Here is a 26,065-nt window from a genome sequence, read left to right as displayed (position 1 = left end):
GCCGAAAATGCTGGTTTCGTTTTCAGTGCTGCACTATTTATATGGTATAGTTTGAATAGGAATGGGTATATCATATTTATACTTCTCAATCACCAATTGTAACAATCCACTAAACTCGCAAGAGTCACAGTGCTATCACTGTGATGAAAAAAATAATGAAGGCCAGTAACTGTAAACAGTTAATAATGCAAATCAGGTCTACTTTCGAAAGATTATTTTCCATATTCTTTCATGAAAATTTTTTTTCAAGAATATCTCCTGAAAAATAAAATTTTGTTCAATTTCAAAACCCTAGTAGTGAGATGAACTCTCATGTATCTGATCATTATTGGTTTTTGAAGTGGTATGGTTTACAATTATATCTTCCACTCCGTCACAGTACTACTTTTCTATTTCACTCAACTTATTCAGTTAACTGCTTTCAGTCAAATGAATCAAAAAGATAAATAATGATGAACGTACTTGAATTTCCCGTTGTTGTTGACGCATGTTGACGTGTCGTTTATTCTGAGTGAGTTTTTCAAAGTTTCGTCGACACCGGTGGTAAACACTATCAGGGGTATATGTCTAATCAGAACGGGTGACAAACCTAGAAAATGACAAATATTGAGTATATTTCGGATTATTTCGAATGTATTTTCGAAATTTCATCTGGGTCAGTGAACTATGAACACACGTAATGAATGAATAAATAATTTTAATAATCTAGCTAATATTAACAAAAAAATGTTTGGAAAAAAAATCCTAACTGAAATAGTACAAAAACTAATCATATAATACATCACTAGTGGATATAAAATAAATACTATGGTCTTCATAACAAAACACCTTCTACGCAAGGATTCATCTAAAGCTACCTTAAATAAAGTTGATGAATATATCATTTGTGATAAGATGACTGCCAGCAATATCTCGAATGTTTTTTAATGAAATTGAAACGTACAAACAAAGTATATATGATGTTTTTAGGTATTAAATGCTACATTTATCCTAAGCCATAGACTAAGACTATGAGTAATAATACCATTTCAGTTTTGAAAATTTCATATTCTTTCAATTTCATATGAAAATGTAAAACACACTTATATTTGAAATAATCTGAAGTTACAATGGTATTCAAGAAAACTTGCTCATATTGACCTCTTTATTAATAATAGACATCGAAGGCAGTAGTTTACTGTTCTGATCTGAAGGTAAGTGAACTGAGGATACAAATAGCAACTTCAGTTACCATAAATATCAAAGCACCTTTCGCGAAACTTCCCGTTACAATTTTCATCTCTCACAGGATCCATTTCTTTCGAAAAACACACGTGTACTCTGTGTTATGTGGAAGTCATGGAAAAAGTGAATTATCGAATGAAGCTGTCTAGGAATTCAACATTCTTACATCACGCATGCTTTAATATTCATCTCAGTTGTAATAATTCAAAGCTGTAGCGATGGCAGCTTTAGCGAAATCACTTTCACAAGGACTTCTATCCCAGAACGGACCAGGACATCCTCTCTGTTCAAAACAATAGTCAGGCACTGTATTCGAGGCAGTAGAACAACAAGCAACTACAGCCCAAACGCAATTACTGGGTCCAGGAACCAGCGCAGCTGGAGGACGTGTGGTTGTGGTTGGCACCCTTCTTGTAGTTGGCACCCTTCTTGTGGTTGGGGAAGGATTGAAAGGAACATCTTTTTCGTCGTCATCAGCTGCCAGCTTATTGACCTCATTATCGCTTATTGAGTGGATTAGAGGAGGAAATTCGGGTAGACCTGGAGGTCTAGGTGGTCTCGTTGGCACTATTTCTGCAGAATTTTTTGTATCGTCACCTCCCCAAACAGGCCTTTCATCATCATCATCGTCATATTGGTTTCTATTGAATACCTTCATTGTGGTATTCTTTGGTTTTTCTGTCGTTGGTGTCGGTGGTTTTGGAGGCAGGTAAGGAGGGCCCCGAAATGGGGGTTTCATTGGGTTGTCTGGAGGAAATCCAGGATTGATATTTAGTGGTTGTGGGGGAAAGTATACAGGAGTCTTTCCTGGAGCGCCGTAAAGAGGGATATAGTAGGGCCTACTCAGCTGGTACACTGGAGGTTTCCATATTGATGTATCGAATCTGTAAAGGAGAAGAAATATTCTTATTAGTTTTGGGAATAATTTATAAATGAACATAATGTGTTGAACTTTATTGAAATTATTGATTTCATCAGTGACCCTACTGATAAAATATATGAAAATCCGTAGGAATGATCACTGTATGTTGAATAATTCGTATAATGATTTGAGGTTTTCAGATAAGCTAATATCTGGTCACATCTGAAATGTTAACAATAACGTCGAAACCAAGGACTATACCTTGATCTGCACCTTGATCACATCGATCCTCCCTGGCTAACTCTCTTTAGATTTCGTTTCATTTATTGTTTTCTATATAGCATCTATCCACTCTACATGACAGGTGCAATCATTGACTTCAAAGGTAGCATCAACGTTTCAGATTTGACCAGATAATAGCTTATTTGCAAACCTCGAATCATTATATCACACAGTGAATATCTTTCCATCAGACTTTCACATATTTCATCAGTAGAGTCACGAATGACGATGTTATCAACATACGGATAATTGTTTACTTATGGTAGCGAAGTTATGGGAAAGTGATATTTGACTATTTCACTAAATGAAATAACAGTCACTATACTGTATTCTATCTCCGAATCGTGAATGACTGAATGACTGCACCCACGAATTCTTCTTCCAAAATTAGTTTGGTTCATATTCGAAGTTCAAAGTTCATATATTTCAAGATAGTATCGAATGGAAATCAAATTTCTTGCTCATTTTGAAGAAAAGAGTTAGAAATAAAACCTGTGGCATATAAATATAGTTTGAAAGTAATTTGAAAGAATAGGTAAAACAACTTTCAAAACTTTTATGAATTTCCAGTCTAATAAAGTTGGATAACTGATGAAATGCAAACTCAGGGTGATGTCAGCAGCCAGGATTCTATACAGGGTGTATTTTTTCATTGGCTTTTCAAACGAACCAAACTCGGTGAGATTTTGATCCAATAACTTGAACATAGTTCGATGTGGTTGTTGTCTTTCGGAATACTAGTTTGAATACATTTCCGATGTCGTAACACTGTTTCTATCGTAATAAATTTGTATCATATTTCTTTTTTCTTCATTCGTGAAAGCTATTTTTTGCCAAAAATTCAATGACTTGTACAATAACAAAATGTCATTGAGAGTAACAAATTGCAAGTCAAATTTAGAAACATCAAAGTGAAAGCCTATTATGATACGAATTAATTTTTTTCAATATCTTCGAAAAACAGTGATAGCTTGTGATACATCATGGAGAAGGTGAAATTGGTTCTACTCAAAACAAAAAGAATCCAATGCAGCGCCCATGAGAAAAAATTAAGTTGATGATACATACAGGGTGTTTCAAATTCGATTTTCACCATTGGGATCTCGGAAACTATGACAGATACAAAGGTCGTTAAATTGGGGCTAAGTTGCGCATTCACCTGACTAACAATGTGCCGTTGAGAATGTTCTGAAATTCCGAGTATATCCGGAGATATCCGGAAAAAACAGAAATTTTGGAAAATGGTTTTTATTTTTTCTGGCTTTATTTTTCGAAGGATTTGAAAATGAATTGCACTTCCACATTGCCCTGTTACATAATGGTGTTTTCAGATTTGCTATCCGACGTTTCGTCTTCCGGCCAATGATTTTCAATTTCAATTTGTTATTCAGTAGTGAAACATACAATTAAATGAAAAACATGATATCGAAAAACACCTGATTCCGCGGAGTTTCCGGTGTTGCCAATAAACATATTAAAATATTTCATAGATTGGAATAATACAATACAATACATGCCTCTCTCAAACAAATAAGAGAAATAATTTATCCATTACGTCAAAAATGAATTCTCCAACTGGTCAATTTCTCAGTGGGCTTAACTATTCTACAAATTGTTTTAGTCACGTCAGGCTCACAGACTATGTCCCCTTGATAGCTGCCGTTGCTAGTTGAGACAACTTCTTGCTTATTCAGAGTTGTCGATCCCGAAGAACTTTCTTTTTGAGGTTTCGCCGAATTATTCATACTTCCAGTGTTTACTTTAGGCATAGCCTGGTCGGAAGTAGCTCCATGGCCCTGTGGTGAGGTATTCCTCAAAGTTCTCAAGCTATATATGTTCCTCCTGTACTCAATGTAATTTGATTCCACAATATTACTGTTAGGACCTGCATTTCTAACAATCACTCCCGGCTGCCGCTCACGAACTTTCTTTTGGAGCAGGGCTGGTTGGCTTGCAGGGAGGAGAGGTAAACTTTTTGCTGCGGTATCATAGTGGTATTTCTGTTTGATCTGATTTTCTGCAAGTTTTTTTCTAAATCCTCTCTAGAGGTTAGTCATACTTCAAAATTTCAAAGCTCACTGTTCTCTTTGGGAGTTATATTGTAGTTCAGAATAGCTAAGAATAGAAATTGTTTATCTTTGTATACCTTTGAGAGGAGAGCCTTTACTGTTTGAATTTGCCTTTCAATAAATCCATTCGAACGGGTATAATGAGGAATAGATGTGGTTTTTATGTCATAACGTTTAGCAAACTCGCGAAAAATGTAAAATGTCTGGGAAATTTTCCATTGGAAGCCTGTTTACAGCCGAAACATTCCTTAGTGCAAATAGAACGGTGCCTACTGTCTTGGTTTTCAATTTGTTGACAATGATATATTTGCTAAAGTAATCAACAAAAACAAAGTTCAAAGTTTCCAAAGTTTTGAAATCCATTCCGATTTCATGCCATAGCACTACTGGTATATCATGTGGTGTCGATGGTTCACGTTGATTTGCTCTTGAATAAATCTTTCAAATGGCGCAACTCAAAATCATATTTTCATGGTCGGTCGGTAGCCCGTCGCTTCGACGTGGGTGCTTTGTTCACTCACTTAAATCGACCGCCGTGTTGGTTGGTGATTCAAGCCTCAGGCTATCGTCCAACCCGTGTTAGGAAACAAACGTTAAAAGGTAAGACCTCGTTAATCTATAGCTCGCACAAGTTTCGGCTTCTGAGGGACAGCTGCGACAGCTGTTTGACGGAAAAACATATTTCAAACTCAATATGATTGAAGGTATTGCCCTTGAAACGGATTGATGCAAGACATTATAACAACATTCAACTTTCTTTATAGATATCAACTGTAATGCCAAAATATCAATCTAATTGCAAGTATTACCCTTGAAACAGATCGATGCAAGACATATAACAACGTTGAACTTTTTTATAGATATCAACTGCGATGCCAAACAATCATTCTAATTGTAGGTATTACCTTTGAAACTGATCCATACAAGACATTATAACAAAGTTGAACTTTTTTTATATATATCAACTGTGATGTCAAACAATCAATCTAATTGGAAGTATTCCCCTTGAAACGGATCGATGCATGACATTATAACAACGTTGAAATTGTTATTTTAGATAATCAACAGTGATGCTATCAATCCAATCAAAAGTAGCCTACGAACGACAGTACAACATCATTTGAATTATTATTAAAGATATTTAACCGTGATTTCAAAAAGTCAACCTAATTGAAAGTATTACCCCTGAAACGGATCGTCCAAACCGGTCCTTGGGGAGAATCCTCTTTTCCTCCTTTCCGCGTCGCTTTGCACGTACCGGCGAGTAGCAGGAGCGGCCTCGACTTGCGAATCTGTTGCACGCTTTCTGTTGGCTCTGTATCGATCCTCCGCCAATCCGTCAGTGCGAGAGCACACTGAAACGAGCGCCAGCGCTGCCGTTACGAACTGTTCGAACTTCATCCTGAAACAAATGAAATCCTTCTGTAAATATCGCTCACGGCGACTAATTGATTTGTGGGGATTGAAAATTACGAAAAACAAAGTTGTTCAAGAACACTTTGTGGATGTGTATAATCACTTTATTTGTTCACTCATTTGTATTAACAGACTTTTGGTGAGTATCTTTTTGGTGAGAAATACAATGATATAATAGTAATAGGGCCCCAATAACTTATTTCAAATAGAAAAGGGGGTTTTGAGGAACATCATATGATAGGTTTTTTTATTCTCTATTCAAAACTGGTTTGGTTTTGTAAGTCAAACCAGCCGCTCCTGAGTAATCATCAGTTTTATATATATATAAATATATATATATATATATATATATATATATATATATATATATATATATATATATATATATATATATATATATATATATATACATACAGTGTCACACTAAAAGTCCGCATCAAATGGGATTTTTTTTTGATCATCTCTTCAAGCAACTTTTGATATCTCCATTAGGTTGTGCTTTAAAAATGATGCCAAATGACATGCATATAACCGATCAAGTGATTTTTCTTTCCTGTCCAATTCCAAAAAATGTTCAGAAAAGCAGTTATTGCTCGAAATTTCGAAAATCGGTGAAGAGAAAAGATGATTGTTTTTTCATTTTTTGCCCATATACCAATTTTTAGCTCTCTAGTACAAATTTAGTTTTTCGAAAATTTGACATTTGCCGATTCTCAAATTTACCCAAACCTCAACAAAGTTAGTGCTTTATGCCTAACTTATCTTTCCAACGCATTTTTATTATCAATTGCAATTCTAAACACAACTTATTTCACAAAAATTCAAAACACCAGAAAAAATTATGCCAAAAATGATGCAAAGTTGATACAGTTTTTAAAAATAGATAAATATTTCACTTTATTTCTACTTTTTGCGAAATAGCTTGATACATAAGCATAATTAAAAAACGATATCAATGAAAAGTCAATAATTTATTCTTAACTGCACTTTTCAAACAGTTAAACTTTGATTTACAAATTACGGAAAATTACAACGAAATTGAACTAAGGGTACTGTGGAAACAATTGAACTGAACTGAATAAGCAAAATATTTTATTGTCATATGACATTTGTTGAATAACTCAAAATAGTGTTTATCAGTGTTAGATTTAAAATAGTTTATTCGTTGTCTAGTGTGTTGTTCAAAATGCTGGATCTTCAAGAGAAAATTGAAATCGTTTTAATATGCGGCGAGAATACCGGTCACCGACAAGTAGCTGATATTTTCAATGCCAGACATCCTGCAAGAAATATTCATCAGTCAAGAGTTAGTAGGATAATAGCTAAGTTTAAATCTACTGGCTCGGTTGAGAGTAATTTTAGAAAAGCACATCAGCCTTCTAGACATACTGAAGAAGTGGAATTTGAAATATGTTTGGATGTCATAGAACGTAAAAAAACAAGTATTCAAGATATTGCAGATAGAACAGATGTTAACTGAGAGAGTGTACGACGTATTTTACACAAAAATAAATTTACGCCTTATGAACCGAAATTTATCAATACATTAAAAGAAAGGGACTTCGATATGCGCTTGTATTTTTCTTTTCGGTTTCAGGGGAAAAAGAAGAAAATTATCAGTATCCTTATCAAATTTTATGGACAGATGAAGCGACCTTCTCTTCAAATGGCGTTGTGACCTCGCAAAACTGCAGGTGGTGGGCAAAAGAAAACCCACATTTTGTAATCGAATGTCAAGATCAATATTCGTTTAAGACGAATGTATGGTGTGGCATATTAAACGATCAAATTATAGGGCCATACTTTTTTAGACATAATTTAAATTCTGCGGACTACCTACACTTTGTGAATACCGAACTATCTGAAGTTTTGGATAATATGCCCCTTCAAGTGAGAAATGTTGTGTGGTATCAGTGTGATGGTGCACCTATTCATACTACAAGGGTGGTTAAAGAGCGTCTTTTGGAAATATTTAGGGGCAAACTAATCAGTCGCAATATGGAACACTTTTGGCCGCCTAGATCTCCTGATATAACCCTACTAGATTTCTTCTTGTGGGGTTACTTAAAACAAAAGGTGTATAAGCGAAGATCTTTTCGAGATATAAACCATTTAGAGGCAGTTATTCGAGAATGTGTTGTAAGTACGAAACCCCGTAGTATAAAGAATGCAGTTAAGGATGTTTTAAAAAGGACAATTGATTGCATTGAACGTGGTGGAAGGCACACGGAAATGTGACTTTTTATTATGTATTTCTATTGGTATTTACATGGTTTAGGCATATGTTTCGATTTGATTTAGTGTTCTTAATTTGAATTATAACTTCATTTTAACAGATGTTTGTTAGAATTTTTTACGGTTCAGTTTTCTAGGCAAGAAAATTCTAAATTGATTTCTGAAGTAATTTTGTTCATTCATACCACATAAAAGATATTTAGTAAATGTGAAATTACTTTCGTATAATTCCTTCCCTTAGTTTAATTGCGTTGTAATTTTTCGTAATTAGTAAATCAAAGTTTAACTGTTTGAAAAGTGCAGTAAAGAATAAATTATTGACTTTTCATTGATAATGTTTTTTAATTATGCTTATGTATAAAGCTATTTCGCAAAAAGTAGAAATAAAGTGAAATATTTATCTGTTTTTAAAAACTGTATCAACTTTGCATCATTTTTGGCATAATTTTTGGCATAATTTTTTCTGGGGTTTTAAATTTTTGCGAAATAAGTTGTATTTAGAATTGCAATAGGTAATAAAAATGCGTTCGAAAGATAAGTTAGGCATAAAGCACTAACTTCGTTGAGGTTTGGCTAAATTTGAGAAATCGGCAAATGTAAAATTTTCGAAAAACTGTAAAAAAACTAAATTTCTACTAGAGAGCTAAAAATTGGTATATGGGTAAAAAATGAAAAAACAATCATCTTTTCTCTTTACCGATTTTCGAAATTTCGAGCAATAACTGCTTTTCTGGACATTTTTTGGAAAAAATGTCAAATTTAACAGGGAAGAAAAATCACTTGATCGGTCATATGCATGTCATTTGGCATCATTTTTAAAGCACAACCTAATGGAGATATCAAAAGTTGCTTGAAGAGATAAACAAAATATATATATATATATATATATATATATATATATATATATATATATATATATATATATATATATATTATTTATATTTATATAAATTTTAAACGTGAGACAAATTTTTCATAATTTCAATGAGAATTTTATTCAAAACTCACTTCAGTTCATTGAAATGGAAGTTCAAAATGTTCATAACTTTTTGTTATTATTATGTCTATTCCATGAATTCATGATTCAACACCACACAGCGCTGTTTTGACCCACCATGTCTCATTAGTGGTGTTAGGCAAAATCCACTGAATAGCCCTGGAAGAAAGAAACCTGAAAGGCAACTCGATGGATTTGTAAACCACCACCAAACAGAGCTGTTTCGGCCCACCGGGTCCATCAGTGGTACTGGGCTGAACCAATAAACTATATTGGAAGACACTATGAAAGGGTTTTACAAAAACCGCAACACGTGTTTCGCTATACAATAGCTTATTCAAGCATAAAAAAATTATGGATTTTCATCAAGTATCGGCCAGTTTTATTCAATTATACTGGAAGAAACAAGATCAAAATTGAAGATAGTGGCATCTCCCCCTACGAAAACATCATCTATGGGATCGATAGAAGACTCAATTCCTGAACGCAAGGCAGGTTGCCTTGCAGTGAAAGACAGAGGACAAATCTCATTCGACTTGGATTTGCAAAGGACCGTCTAAGAGACTCTCGTTTATCCTTCATATTCGAGGATTGAGTCTTCTGTAGATTCAATAGATGACGTCTTCATAGAAAGACATGCCATCACCTATATTATGCTCATTCATGGAATAAATAGGATAGTAGGTACCTGAGAATAATCTCAAGTGATTCATTTATAAAATTAATCTGGTAGTACTTCAGAAATAGTTTCAATCCAAATGAGTTTACAAGTGATTCGATTCAGACTTCATCGTAAAATTTTCATTGAATAGTTTAAGTATGAATTAATTGAAAATTCTTAAAAGTAATAAAAAAATTTCACAAACTCATTAAATGGCATGTGATAAACTAATTAACAATTTAGTAGGGGAGAAAGATTCAATTCTTTTGGTCGTTCGGTGAATTTTCAGAATTCTCAAATCTATCAATTTCCTCCCAACCAACAAAATTGTTTTATTATTTTATAATGCCGCAACAATTTTATTCTGTTGGTATTTTATAATTACTTCCAAAATGCTAATTGATTACATTAGACAAGCCGTGAACACAATACAGTTGTAGGCAATGAAAGTGTTCTATAAATTTGTCATAGAAACGTTTATAAAACGAAATTGAAAACCCTTTATGAAATAGTTACGAAATCATCACAGAAAAGTTAATTGTTATGCAGCAATTTTATGAAACTTTTCTGCGAAATTTTCATGATCTTTATGAAACTATTCCAAGATTATTTTATTACTGCTTTCTGTAGCCTTAATGAAATTATTTCATTGGAATTCGTTCAGACACAATTTTGTTTTTATTATCATATTGTCACTTTAATGATAATTCACCAACTATTTTATAGTATGGTATATTTTCTACAATTCCAAAACAATAAAATAACTGTTATGAAATCAAATCGATCCCGCGAATATATATTTTCTGTCGCCAAGAATAAAGTGCAACATTTAAGCATATAGTTATAAGAACTGGCGTCCCAATAACCATAATAATGTCGTGTGATATTGGTCATTGGAAAAAAAATTAACGTAACCTAGTGCTTCAATTTTTTTCCTGCTAAAAACAGGAAAACGTCATCAATGATTGAAATCCGTCGAGTCCAGTGGAGCACCATGTATATATACCCTCAAATCACTACCTCAATACTCCCTAGAAATTGAGCAGCCTTCTTAATCGATGAAAAAGGCTTCTTTGCCAAAACATCCCAATAGATAATATTTATCCAAACTATTCGCGAGAAATCTTATCTTCATACAAGCATTTTTGTAAAAATCTATAGCTTTAAAAGTACTCCGACTCCTTGAACAAAATATTTCTTACCAGTTTTATAGGGGTAACATAGTAGCTGAAATACGTTAAAAGCATATTGATACCAAAATATTTTATAGAACGACGCCACTTCAAAATGATACCAATTCAGGATACTGAGAGATGAGTTGAAAATATGAAATTCTGCAAATATTTACAGCTAAAAAGTATATAGATATTACAAGATTATATTATTTAGAGCAAACTGAGTTAGGTTTGCGATTAGAAAATCAATACGTCGACAAATTGAATTCTTCTATGATCAATAAGTTTCTCCAAAAACATTAAATGAGTGGCGCGGTTAAATTTTGTTGATAATAGGCTATATATTTGTCAATAAAATTTCATTCGCAGTAAAAATATTAATTTTTGAAGCACAAACAATGCGTTTAACAGTTTTATAAGTACAAAAGTGAAACTATTAAAACGAATTAAACAAAATAACTTTCTGCACCTTTGAGGAAACATTTTGAACACTTTTCATTATCATTTTAGGCTGCATTATATTTTATAACACTTACTTGGAACTACTAAAAACTCTAATAAAATTGTATTTTCATTATTTTATGAGTATCTTCACAAACATTTCAACAGTGTTAAAAAAATTTATAATAAGTGCTGAAATGTTACTATAACAGGCTAGTTCCAGTATTGCTGGATTTCAGTTATCAAAACCGGTAGATAGACTTGGTCGTTTAGAAGGGCCCACTGGATCACCTGATACAACGCCCTCAGATTATTTTCTGGAGATTCATGATATCTGAAATGTGTATTGTAGAACCGCAGTCGATGCCGGAACTCATGGTAGATGCAATGAAATTACTTCAGAAATATTAGATAATACGGGAAGCTAATATTTGAACGAACTTCAATATTATCAGGAAGTGATAGGTAAAAATTTTTAATATTTATTGCAGGGGGGCCAACCTGCGACTCGCGAGCCGCTCTTTGAAGGAGTATTTGTGCTATTATTAAAAAAAAGTATTATGTTCCCGTATGTGTTTCAAAATGTTTTTTAAATTACTAAAAACAAATACGAAAGACGTTGCAACGTTGTAACAAATTTGTTTCGTAGTATGTAACACGCATTGGAATTGTTTAAATGAGTGGGAGAGACAATAACGAAAAAGGATGTGTTATTTGTATTTCTAAAGTGGAAAATTATAAAGCTAGCACTTCATGTCGACATTATGAAACTGATCATCCTCAGTTTTCTAATCAGTATTCACCTAATTCCAAATCAAGATCAGATAAACTTGATCCTCCAAAATAAAATCTAAATAAACAACAGTCAAATTTGATAACTTTCAGCAATCAAGCTAATAATGCGGCTAAAGTCAGATGTGTTATTGCCTGGAATATTACTTGTAGAAAACGCCCGTATGAGAGTGAGACATTAAAAAAAATGGAAGAAGTACTTAAAGTTTCAGATCCAAATAATGCAGCATTGCACAAAGTTTTCCCGCAAATTTCCATCTAGAGACAGACAACCGAACGACGCATAATTGCAATTAATACATCTCTTGAATATAATTAAAAAAATAATTTGAAGAACTGTATTGAATTCACCTTAACCCTTGACGAATCGGCAGATATCACATATCTTCGGCAACTGGCAGTTTTCATACGTTTTGTATGATTGAACGAGAACATCTCGTTAGCAAATATTTAAAATGTCCTGATATTATGAAAACAGTGATACACATTGTGAATTACGTTCCCACCAATGCAAAAAATCATCAACTCAAATTTTCTTGAAGAATTGAAGGACGAAGAATTTCGAGATGATATTAATTTCTTGTACGTTGTTAGGTGATTATCTAGCTACAACGTGATGAAAGGTTTCGTAGAATTGTTTGATCTGATAACTGTATTTCTGAAAGAAAAAAATAATATACTCAGCATAAGACGATGACATAATGTTTTTGACTGATATCATGAAACATTTGCAAACACTGACTTCACAACTGCAGGGGAGAGATGAAAAAATATATGATCTCTCACACTGTATATTCAGTTCGAAAACTAAATAACAACTTTCTCAAAAGGAAATTGAGAATTAAACATTTATAAATAAAAAAAGAGCTAGAAGCAATATTGACGGAATTCCAAAATAGATTTCAAGACTGGAAAAATTTTAAATTGTCTCTTAATTTTTTTCTGAATACATTTGAAATTAACATAATTTAAGGTGACTTTTCATTTCCAATATAAAAATGATACAAAAAAACGATCATGTTGGAAATGTGTACCAGAAACGTAGTACTTGAATTAAAAAAGACTGCTTGTCGAATTAGTTCAATATTCGGAAAAAACGTACTTGTCTGACAGACGGCCCAAAAACCAAAGAAGGCTTGGGATGTGAAGTGTACTCCAAATCTCTAAGCCTAAGGATTAAGTTGGGAATGGTAAAAAATACCAGCGTGGTTCAAACAGAACTGGCTGATACCAGACAAGCCCTATTAGCCTTGAACAGACAACGTGTTACCTCAGGGATAGTATAGGATGTCACCAAGATTTAGCCAAAGCCTCGGTAGATGAAGGTAAGCAGTGAAGGTATTCGCATTACCGACTCTTCAGCTAAGGAAGAGGCTGGACTAAGAATTTTAGGACCCAGTGGCACCTACGGCCTGATGACTTAGATAACTGCGTAACTAGCCAAACGTCACACCCATGCTCAATCCCTAAAGAGATGGGATGGAATCAAAGGATGCAATCTTGTCAGGATCACCCTTGGCGACCCTGGGAAGCTGGCGCCGAAGAAATATCTGGCGATGACCAGGAAAAATCTACGCTTAACAGTAGGATTTCTGCCTGGCCACTGTCAACTAAGGAAACACCTCCACAATATGGAGCAAATGGACACACCTCTGTGCAGGATGAGTGAACAGGATGATGAAACTATCAGGTATGTCCTATACGAATGTCCGGAGTTATCTTCAATGAGAGAGTGTGTGTTCGGCGAGTCTTGGCCTACACCTGCCGATATAAAGGAGATGTCTCCCAGAGACCTGTCCACTTTGGGAGGATTTACAATGGGTCACATGTGTCTTGAGTGCTCTGGGCCTACACTCACCCTCCCTACTCTACAGATACAGAACGTAATTATCTGACTCATTTTAGTGAGAAGTGATGTAATCGATTATTCACCAAATTTCAAAGAATTTCAATTTTCAATATTCAAATTCAATAGAAATATTTTATACTTTTATTATTTAGGTTTTCAATGAATAGGTATATTTTCTGGGAAGAAAATTTTGTACCTTTCTTGCATACATATTCAATTGCGTCTCGCGAAAAGTTTCATATTTTGAAATATGGCTCCTACTATCAAGGGGCTTGGCCACCTCTGATTTATTGAAATAAATCGGAGTGAGTTTTTATTAGATATTTTACTAAATTTAACACTCAGTGCATCACTGACATTTAGTCATTCATTTTGAAAGTTAATAAGTCATAAATAAATCATTGCCGACATATTCACAGTCAGCAATGATGTTTTTTTTTGGAAGATCTGAGTGGAGAGAGGAACATAGTTTTTTAGTGGGAGTGTGGTGAAAACATCTCGCCGAGTCAAGATTGTCTTCTCAATGAAATTATTTCTAATTATTGTATTCTTGTTCGATCTAATCATTATTTCGTCCCAATGTTTCATTATATTTAAGGCAAATCACTGAAACTCGCATGAGCCGAAAACAATAAAGCAAACGAATGAGTCGAGAAGCCCTTGGAGTCGCGATAATATTTATCACTCGTTTGCAGAATCTTGAAACGAATATAAAACTGCTAATTACTCAGGAACGGCCTGCCCAATTTCCAAAAATAAACCCGTGTTAGATAGAAAACTGACAGAGATATCTAACGAGGTATTACAAGACCCCCCCCCCCATTTCTTTAAAAACGTTTGAAGCGCTCTCTCGGCGTCGACTGATGCCACACTATTATTTTTTTCATTGAAAAGCCTCTCCACATAAAATTTGTCCGACCTCGAAGTCTTGAACTGTTTAGAAGTTGAGAGAAGCAGTATATCTGCACTGTATAAAATAAATCCAAGAAGAGTTTCAAAGACGCATGATAATCAAAATACTGATCGTTATACTTTTTGAACACGAGGAATTCCAGAACTGTGACATTATCCAAAATAATTTAAGATTACGGAATTGAGAATTTTACAAAGGCTGATCAATTGTTGAGATTGAAAACAATTTTTAGGCTGGCAAGATTTGAATGCTTTGGGAAATCTGTGAAAATTGATATTATAATTCAGTATTTCAACGCATTTACTAGGAGTCTGAAATACATTCCTCACGATGTGGTTGCCAACTTTTCTGCGATCTTCATCACAATCCTTAGGGCTGGCACTGAGATAAATGTAATAATATAATTTCCTATACATTTCCAGAAACACTGTTCACAATGTGAACGTTCATACTCACCAAAATTCTAAATCTCAGTTTGTTGTGTACGTTGAACAAAATATTTTTTTAGAAAATATCTGAAATGTGAATTTATACAAAAAATATACAGTGAATATACAACTGAAATTATTGATTATCGTGGACTACAAGGCAATTAAATGTAATACTGCTTATATTGAATATGATTTTAAGAAGAAGTTTTCTAAGATATCAATAATTAATTAATTAATTTCTGAGAATCATATTTTCTTGTTCAAAAAAAGGATGCACTATCCATTCTACTTTAGTTCTCAAAAACAGTATTGTTTTATAATTAATTCAATAAATTGGGTCGTCACAGCATATATTTCCACAAAAAAAATACTGTGGATGAAATTACCAAGCGGTCTCCTCAAAATATTTGAATATGGTATTATATCAATAACATCATACCTTGTTTTCATTATTGAATGAACTTAATAAACTTGATGTTTGTCACTCAAATAGTTTTGGAAAATATTCACTGAATCGAGGATGACTTTTCAACGCTAACTGAAGTCGAGGAAATAATTTCGACAATCTCGTTATTCAATTTAGCAGGTACGTAATCCCAAAGTTAATGAAGGATTAGGAGAACCTCTCCAAAACTAATGGATTATGGTTTGAAGTATTTCAAGTGGTCTGTTTGATTATAATGGCAAACTTTCTGAAAAACAAATTTCTAGTGATAGAGGCTCTCTTTCAAGAGGCTGGCATTTGTTAGTAAGTACATAAATAAAGTGAAGATGAAGCAAATAAAATTTGAGAGAATATGATGGAATTAGCCGATACTTGATGAAAACCCATAAATAACGTATTAAAAAAACACTATATTGTGAGATTTTCACTAAATAAATTTATAAACACGCGAAACACGTGTTGCGTGTATTGTACATATGCACACCTGAAGACAGAAAGGAAGAGATTATTTTCTGTAGTACCAATTCGACTCTAATAATTCGAGACAATACATTGAGATGTTATGTAATTTCTTGTATCATTATGTGTCACACAGCAAATGTATTATTTGCCATGAATATAAAAACAATTATTTTAACCCGATTATTCATTGCGTACTGGTTATTTCTCATGTTTCCATATACAGAAATGTAATTTCTTCATTACAACAAATCGAATGGTCAACTTTTAAAAAGTTCGTAAATTTTGAAGTTTCTAGCTTGAAGAACACACTGTGGAGAATTCAAGAAAATAATCATTGTGAGATTTTCACTACATACTAGTAGTTTAACAAAAACGCAACACGTGTTTCGCTATAAAAGAGATTCTTCAGGTGTCTCCTTACAAGCCTGAAGAACGTTTGTTTGAAGGTTATTGACAATGTTTCGTGGTGCATTTCATCAGTTCAGATTTCCATTGTCTAATATGATATAAATTGATTTGAAATCCCTGAAAGAATCTGTAAACAATTAAAAAAAACTAGCTGATAAATAACAATTTATTAAGCAAAAAAAACTGAAATTACAATGAAATGAAATACAAGTAACAACCAAAAAATAAAAAAATTGAACTACTAGAACGAGATTGAAATGAAAAAGAAATATTAACAAGAAATGAAAATTAATCTTTTTTAATTGTTTACAGATTCTTTCAGGGATTTTAAATCAATTTATGTCATATTAGACAATGGATGTTGGAACTAATGAAACACGCCTGAAGAAGGTATCATATAGCGAAACACGTGTTGCGATTTTGTAAAATTGTATAGTGACAATCTCACAAAGTGTTTTTTGAATAGTTATTTATGGATTTTCATCAAGTATCGGCCAATTCCATCAAATACTGTGAAAAATGTTTTTCAATAATGGAATATTGGAAGTGAAACCCTGCTTATTTTTGTAGTTGACTTCAAATCATTTGGATTTTTCGCAGTCATGCTTTGATTTTCCATGAGTTTCATGAGTACTTTCTAGAACCAAATTTTGATAATCCCTGAGCAAGAGTATCTTTCACCGATATTCGTAATGTGTGCGTTGTTCAATAAAGTGTTCGACCTGTGCGATAAACATCATAAAAGCAAACAGTTTATTTCAGGAATTTTTCATAATTCAATGCTATTATTGTTTTCCATTTTTTTTTGTAATCTGAATCTTTTTTATTTATATATACTCTCCAATTATTTGTATTTTCTCTATTTGTGGATGTAAACCTGATGAGAATAAACATATTATCATTATTATTCCTATAAAATTCTTCTTTTGTAATTCACAATCATTTATTTGTGAGACAAGAGCTTAATCAAAATTTGAAAACTTATGTCTATTTTTGATTTATGGAATTATTATATTAATAATTTTATTCATTCATTTGAAAGGTTTCACACAACATAATAATAATAATAATAGTTGAATGAAGAAAAATGGCGATAAGTGCAAATGCAGTTGCTTCGTATAAAAGGAACAATAAAATTTCAAGAATTTGGTAAAACACATATATAATAGGTAGATATAAGGTTGAACCTATAAAATTAACGATAGTAAGAAGGATATATGAGAATTCAAGAGATTACTATCGTTAGTGACAATTTCAGTTACACAACGCAAAATACAATGTAAAACTTCTGAATAAATGGAAAGATTGATATATACCTATATACAAGTAAAAGAAAATGACACAATAATTGGAACACAATATACGATGAAGTGTGTGGTTTTCTAATTGAAATGATAGTAATTATGTTCATTGAATTCGAGTATTTTTTCTGTCAAGAAACTCGGAAACTACTATCCTAGGTTGAGAAAAAATGAATAGTCTTATTTTTTTAAAACAAATGAATGATTCAGAAAGTACGAATCTCCTCAGGAATAGTTTCAGAGCCACATAAATATATGAGTGTTGAAAAAAAGATTTTTGTGTCTGAGGAATAACATGATCATTTTTTCTGTGTGTTTTATGAGTGCGTCGTCATTCATGGTTATGGATGACGATATTATAATAAGAGAGCTGGTGAATATCAAAAACTTATACTTCGTTGAACAGAGTTTCAGTTCAATAATAAAGCGTTTGGACAATATTATCTTCAGGAACCGTTTCGGAGCACCTCAAGAGGGTTAAGGTGCGTATGGTAGGTTCCTCTGCAACAAGCGATTCCGTAGCTCAGGTCACTCGCTACAACTGCATGGTACAAAATTTTGAAGTTAGAGTTCGTCAATATTTTCACCAAAAATTTTAATTTGAAAAGTATGCAAGGCAACTTATTACAAATATACTGAAAATGAGAATCCCATTCTAGATGGGAATCTAGTATTACTGTATTACTAGTATTCACAGTAAAAAGATTTCTTTTGAAGAAGATCATAGGTTACTTTGAAATTTTTATCTCTATTGGAGAAACTATTACTTCATGCCAACAGCTCCATGTTCCATAAGAGAATCACCAACTATTTAAAGAGAAAAATAAACCCTTTCAAATGGAGAGCAATATCAACTTGATCTGAAAACATATTGTTTGTTTGAATTCAAAACTGTATCCCTTCAAATAACTCAATTCGTTTATAACAAGAGTTTTGTGAATCTATATACAAAACTATATTATGTATTATGTATTTTGTATAGAATAAACAGGATTTCTCTTAAAGAAGTATTTCATTCATTTCAGTTTGAAAAAAACTGTCTTATTTGAACATAGATATTATTGAAAAAAAATTAAATTTAGTATTATGAGAAACTAACAATGCAGCCAGTATGCGCCAGTATGTGTTGGAAAGTGACGTTGGTGTGTTGTGATTTTAAGGAGGAAGTGTCAGTAGGTAGTGCAATTCTTTTTCGATTATTTTATATTTACCATAATGGATCAGATTTTACAAGACTGAGGTCTTACACAGTTGGAAGATATTTTTCATGTGTATCATTGGATAAAATTAAGGTATTTGGGTTACTTATAATAAAGAAACTCCGCTATATCAGTAAGTACTGCGTTGTATACTAGTACCGAAGAGAAAGTGGTAAATTTTGACAGCAATTCTTAATTTTGCCCTCATTTTGCGAATATTATATCAATGCTTCGTAATTTTTCACACATGCATTATCACATTTGCCGAGCTCTGCATATTAATTTGAAATCTCTTGTTTTGAACATATATTTTATCCTGTTTTGAATAAGTGCATTTTCTCTAAATAAAATTTGATTTTCTCTTAGACTGCATTCATTTTTTATTGAACGAGAGAGGTATACTCAGTTTCGACAATAAATCATAATACAAAAAATACCAAAATAGGCACCAGTAGGTGTAAAAAGTACCTACATATGACAGCCACTTTCTGATTTCATAAGTAAATGTTTGTTGGATTCCGAAATGTCTTTGCTTTCTGTAATTATTCCGAAATGTTTTTATGTTATTTATTGGGAACAAATTGAATATACCCTATTCAGCTTGAAATTATTTAATATATTTCTTTTAGGAAAGTAAGAAATAGGTAGAAATATTACCAAACTCACTAGAGGAGAAATAAGAATTTCCAAAAGCGCGAAAACAGTGAATGTTTTTATTTAAATAGCGAATTACATACCTACCTTTAAGTATGTGTGTATGATCATGAGTTGAATTTTTTAAATGAAACATTTTATATTTTCCGTTGATTCTCTAATAATACTCACACTTTGAATACCTATAACGGTTCCAAAATGATTATTTTGAAAGGCAATTTTTCTATGAAGACTTTTGCCCACTTCAAAGGGATTTGACGTACGTCTTTTGAATTGATTATTTATTTCTGATCAAGGAAGCTAGGAATCGTATGTTGAATAATAAGACCTCAGACAAGTTTAAAATTTTGAGGGTTGTCGTTCGTATGCGGACAACAATTGGGTTGGTGAACGGAATAAACCCACTCAAACAGTTTTTTATAAAAAAAAATAACTTAACAAACCTTATCGGGTTGTTGGAATTGCCATATGACAGATAAAAAGGAATATTTCTAGAAATATTAATGTGTTTGTTTTCAGGAAATTATTTAATGTTCCGCCATTTTGTATATGAGGATATTGACTTCATATTCTAGGGTTGTGAAGTATTCATTAGGAGCTTCAAAATGATGTGTCACTACACTCCCTTTTCCAGTCGCCGTCTTCAAAGTTTCATCTGTCAATTTCACTCCAAAATAAAGTATTCATGCATCAATTTCATTATCCCAAATTTCAATTTTTCGATTTGACCCGTTCAAAAAATAAAAGGAGGGGGGACCTATCTTAAGCTCTATGCGACCGTATTCAAGACGACAGCGCGAGGGGAGATACATAAATCAATAATTGCCAAACAGCTCTGGAAAAACTTGACTCTATCCGAACAATGCCGAGGTTAGCATTGAACTGCAAACCCTCCTTATTAAGAAGACTTAAGACAATAAGAGAACAAATTCTCTCTGGTTTGCGATCCTGGTGACACTGACGGGGAAGGTAATGAAACCTGACCCTTGCAAGTCCGGTCGCTGCAAGTGACTTCACTCGCTTTAAGTTTTGCCAAACAAACACTGAGTACCTGGACTTAAAGAAAAATTTCAGACTTTCAGCTAAATCTGCCAGGATTGAGCTATTCCAAGGCATTTATACATATACATCTTTGAGAAATTATCACCAGATAAATTATAAAACTAGATCAGGGCTAACTTACGTTATTAAACAGGCCTTCTTAGTGTCGCCTGAATCATTAAATGTAAGGCTTGGACTGACGGAAGTTTTGGCGTGGGACGGCAGCCAGGCAGTTCGAGTGGGTGCGTTGTTCACTCACTCGAATTGACTGCCGTGTTGGTCGGTGGTTCAAGCCCTAGTCGGAATGATCGATTTTTCACTTGCTATCTTCCAACCCGTGTTAGGAATCACACGTTAAAAGGTAAGGCCTCGTTAATCCTTAGCTCGCACAAGTTTCGACTCCTGAGGGTTGTCGTTCGTAGGGGTGCGACAGTTGGTTAACCAAAATACAGATTTTAAAAAGATTTCTCTCTTTATAAAGATGATGAAGCAGCCGAGCAGAGCAGATTTTCATGTTTTGGCAGCGTATCATTCTTGAAAGATCGTTCACAATACAAAATAATCGGTAGGTGAAGTTTGAATTGATGTGAGTTATTCCTTCTCCCTGTTTTTTCGTTTTACAAAAGAGAAAACATGGCAAAGTAGCTCCGGCAGCTGTTTGTCGGCGGCATATGGGAGTGGATTGATTACTGCGATTCTGTTAAATAAAATAAGGATACAATAAGGGCGCCACTGTCTTTTTTATAAGGTCTTATTTGGAAAAGATCAGAAACCTAAGGTAGAGAGTAGATACAACAGCTGAAATAAAAGCAAGACATACCCAATTTCATATTATTTAATGAGATAAAGAGTAAGTCGTACGGTGCCAACTATTACGCAAATATAACAAAGCATATATATATTGAACCTTCTCAAGCCTACTTGACGGATAACTTGCTGATACCAGTATATATAAATATACAAGAAAAAGCATGTACCCAGGGAAAAATTCATGAATTTTTCTTAATGGGGAATAAGATGTTTTTGTGAGTTATGTTACCTCAAAAGGGCTTGAATACTGATGATATAGCAAATTTATATAAATAATTATGAATGGTTTGTTTGAATAGTTAAATATAAACACTTAAATATTGAAAGTAAGAACTCAAATATTGAATAAAAAATATAATACTGAAAGAACTCTATCATCTATAATTGACCTTTCATCCAACGTTGATTCTAAAGAAGTAACAACCGTAGAGAAGATGAGGTCCTCAAGCAGTAAGAAAGGAGAAGTAGTTGTATTTTTTCTTGTCGACTCATCACTCGCCAGGAATTGGTAAATCCGGACTACCGTAGAAAATACCTCTGTTTGAGTCAAAGAGGACGTCCAAATGGATAAATGGAGCCGAATCAGTGAATAGGAACACTCTTGTGGCCCTGGTTAACGTTTCCAAATCCTTCGGGATGCAGGATAAGGTTGAGAAAATTTTTCGTAGAAAAGAAAAACCCTAGAAGAATATTCGCGTACATTCTTGGAATAATAAAAACACAATGGAGTAGTGGACTGACCTCTGGTACCAAGAGGGTTCTCGTCTGCAAATGAATCGATAACTAGATTCTCCGAAAGACAATATTTTTAATATTAAACACAAAAGGGTACTGCCATTATACATCACATAACATGATTCGCTTCTAATTAAAAGGGATCGCTACTCCCTATCTGAATTCACCTTGTCGACTCTTGTCGTTCTCAGAAATAATTCTGTCAAATTTTTGGGCTCTTCATAGAGTACACACTAGAGACTATCGGAACTAAATGAAGTTTATTAGAAGAAAAGAGAGATGGAATGCGGAATGGTAAATTTGTCAACACAGAATATCATTTGCGAGTGTATAGCTGCATCTTGACAATTTACCAATATACGGCTATCAAAATGAACGTTGAACGAGTCAGCTCAAGATTATTCCAATAACTATGTGATTTAGGATGTAATTTATGATTATTTACATGGGCATGGACACTGTACATGGGAGGTAGGTTGATACGTTTTTATCAGATTGGGTGGTTTAGGAAAACTACTTGGTGAATATATTACTATCTTTTGCAGTTCCCAAACTGAAGCAATGTACAGGGTGGAACATTGATTACCTTAAAACGAAAATATACGCAGTGAATGAAAACGTTACAAGTTACAACCCTGACCGGTCCATTATACCCACTCATTTCTGTCCATCTTATACACTTCAATCTTATCTTATGTATCTTCAATACATGAAATGTTTTGCCTTGCTTTGTTTGTATATCTGAACGCTTTGAACTCAGAATGAACGATGTAATTCAAGAGGAAGGTTTATGTGTAATGTTTGAGGTTTATACGTGAAAAGTAGGGGAAGTGGTGCTACTCTGAGAGCTGCTCAATCCCTTTGAGATAAAACAATTCACAAGTCTGTGCTGGCATATGTCTGTCTTTCAAATAATGATCATACATTAATATCAATCCTCATCGAATGAATACTTTTGTTACCTTGAGCATACTTGAGTATACTAAAACTGCTCTTTTCACCTCACAATTCAAATTGATAATAATCAATTGAATCAATATCTTAGGGGTCATTCAGATAACACTTCATTGTGAAATTTTCACTGGACAGTTAACAACGTTGTAACACGTGGAAATTATCACCCGAGAAAATAAACTCAGGCGGCTGCGGCCTTGCAAACCGATTCGACAAGGTCATATTTTCATTTATTTGTCTTTTGGTAGATAGGTAGGTCTACCACAACTATCTTGATCGTTCTACAAAGAACGAATCTTCCAGCCTTTATATCTTCAAAAGCACGTCTCAGGAAAAAAGCATGAACCTTCTTCAAGGATAAGCTGATGTGAGACTATGACAGAAAAAAATATAGACATATATGTTGTGATGCCCGTGCGAAGCCTGGTCGGCCCGCTTGTAATATTACTTGAATTGATGGATGTAGCCGTTACTACGTGAAAGGAAATCATAATGAAGAAAATAGAATTGAAACTTTCCACTTTTTTACCACTTTTATTTGTAACTAACGTTACTGCAGTTTCGTCCTAATATAAGGACAGGGTAATTTTTCTTCTTATGCACTCTCGGTTGAACCATAAGTTTTGTAATGCTTGATGGTACATGCTTCTTTCAATAATTTGTTCGATGAAGCTGGTACTACGTGGTAGGAAATCAGAATGAAAAAAAAGAATTGAAGCTTTCTATGTTTTAACCACTTTTATTTGTAACTAACGTTACTGCAGTTTGATGTATGAGTTTAAAAATGTCCTTATAGGACGAAACTGCAGTAAAGTTAGTTACAAATAAAAGTGGTTAAATACCTAGAAAGTTTCAATTCTCTTTTCTTCATCGTAATATTATACTTGGGAAACACTTTGCGGAAACAAATCCCTGAATCCCTACAGAAATTTGAGATTATAGTCAATAACTTATAATGCGAAAATTTCTGGAAAGCCGTTAACGCCACCCCATTTTTGGCAAAGCGTTCCAGTGTGAAAGTGGGCCAGGGGTGTGGCTTTTCATAACCAAATAATCTAATTAGCATTCGAGTCGCTCGAAACAAGAACAGAATATACGAAAGCCGGCGAAAATCTGCGCCAAGTGCACTGGAGACGGGAGCATTAAAAAACAGGAAATAACATCAATAAGTTGGCGAAATTTTCGGAGTGATGAATAGTCAAATGATTTGCATTTCTATTATTCACCTCGGGAAAGTTCGACAGCTCACAATTTCGATGAAAAGTGGTTTTTGCCGGAGAAATTCCATGAAAAGTGATTACCAAGGCTTATTTCATGTTTTACAAAAAAACCCTAGCACGAAATATGAAAATGTCTCCAGTTCGAAAAAAACACTGTCATAGTCTACCAAAACTTAATGAAGAACGAAATTTTCATCGTAATGTCGAAATTTTCATTTTTTATCGATTTAATAAACTACCTTCATGAAGGCCTCTTTCCCCAGATATCTCAGTTTTTGGAGAGAAAAAGTAATAGTTTCCAAACTGTGTAAAATTATCATAATGCAATCCATAGTACCTAAATAATATGGTGCTTATTCATACAATATTTTGAAAAAATATGTTCAAACTGTTTCTCCGTCAACCACTTACAAACAACAACCCTCAGAAGTCGAAACTTGTGCGAGCTAAGGATTAATGAGATCTTATCTTTCAAGGTATGATCCTTAGCAAAGGTTGGACGATAGATCCACCATTTCACAAAATGGTCGATTGACTGAGTGGAGCATACCACTCATGACAACCAAACCGGCTACCGGTTTCGTTGGCATAAGTGTTGCCGGAAATTTCAAGGTAATAGGGAATAACTCATTACCCTAAAATCTGTGGAAAGCCTTTAATGCTGCGATATTATGTGTACCTATCGAAATCTAAGTATTTTTTCGTTTTCACCGTGGGTTTGCCAATATTTGACTACACTGACTAAACTAAACTTCATTTCACTGCTAATACAACGAAACACTTGAAATTCAAACTAATATTCAAATGTCTACTGTTTTATTAGATCACTTCGTTCCGCACTGTCTACTAGACTATCCCGGATATGCACATGGGTGGTGTTCATATATGGTCATCGAAGTTTCTCGAAGCCAACAGGGAATTCGCTGGAAGTCTATCGAAGCGAAGCGGCATATAACTAGATAACTAGAACAATAGCGGAGCGCACGTCGAGTTGAGTGCGATCTTGGCCGCGTGTCATATAATCCATATATGTATGTATATATGGTTTTATCGATTACTATTGATTATACCGACCGTTTTTTCGGAGTAATAAATGCTCATTTCTGATTGATACATTTTTTTTTTAATTAATTTGGCAGCGGCTGTCACCAGATGCAGATTTCTCCACATCAAATTTTGAATATCAAGGCAGGTTCGAAAAAGCTGTAGGGTTCGTGCCGATCGCAAGAAGGCCGGGCTTTTTGAAACCTAACTACACCGTGTACCTTTTTGAAATTGTTTTCCTCCTAATATCCACTCTGAACCGAGGCAGGAGGCTAATATTTTTAGCTAAAGGCCTTTCAACTATCCTGAAATGGTGCGGGACTTGCTTGAATAGAGATCCATCAAAAACAACAAAAAACTTCAGATTGGGCTTATATCACAAAAAAAAATAAAAAAGAATAAACGGGAATGCTTATATTTTACAACAAATCTCTGTGTAAAAGTA

At 33.8% G+C, this 26,065-nt stretch overlaps 1 protein-coding gene across 4 annotated transcripts in view; it reads right to left on the bottom strand.

The window, feature by feature from the left end:
- Window positions 1-680: 680 nt before the first annotated feature.
- The window catches only part of hdly (hadley), a 103,727-nt gene continuing 78,342 nt past the window's right edge, over window positions 681-26,065 (bottom strand). For all 4 annotated transcript variants that reach the window (XM_074172798.1, XM_074172797.1, XM_023167708.2 and 1 more), the window contains 2 exons: window positions 5,621-5,839; window positions 681-2,108 (listed from right to left, as the gene is read on the bottom strand). In XM_074172798.1, the coding sequence (XP_074028899.1) occupies window positions 1,415-2,108; window positions 5,621-5,838 (912 nt within the window). In that variant the 5' untranslated portion in view covers window position 5,839 and the 3' untranslated portion in view covers window positions 681-1,414. The remainder of the gene's footprint in view (window positions 2,109-5,620; window positions 5,840-26,065) is intronic.

This window comes from Leptinotarsa decemlineata, unplaced genomic scaffold (genome assembly GCF_025532065.1).
Source record: "Leptinotarsa decemlineata unplaced genomic scaffold, Ldec_3_MD MMD2_tig00000199_RagTag_RagTag, whole genome shotgun sequence".
NCBI lineage: Eukaryota > Metazoa > Arthropoda > Insecta > Coleoptera > Chrysomelidae > Leptinotarsa > Leptinotarsa decemlineata.
This window is presented reverse-complemented; position numbering and strand designations above follow the sequence as displayed.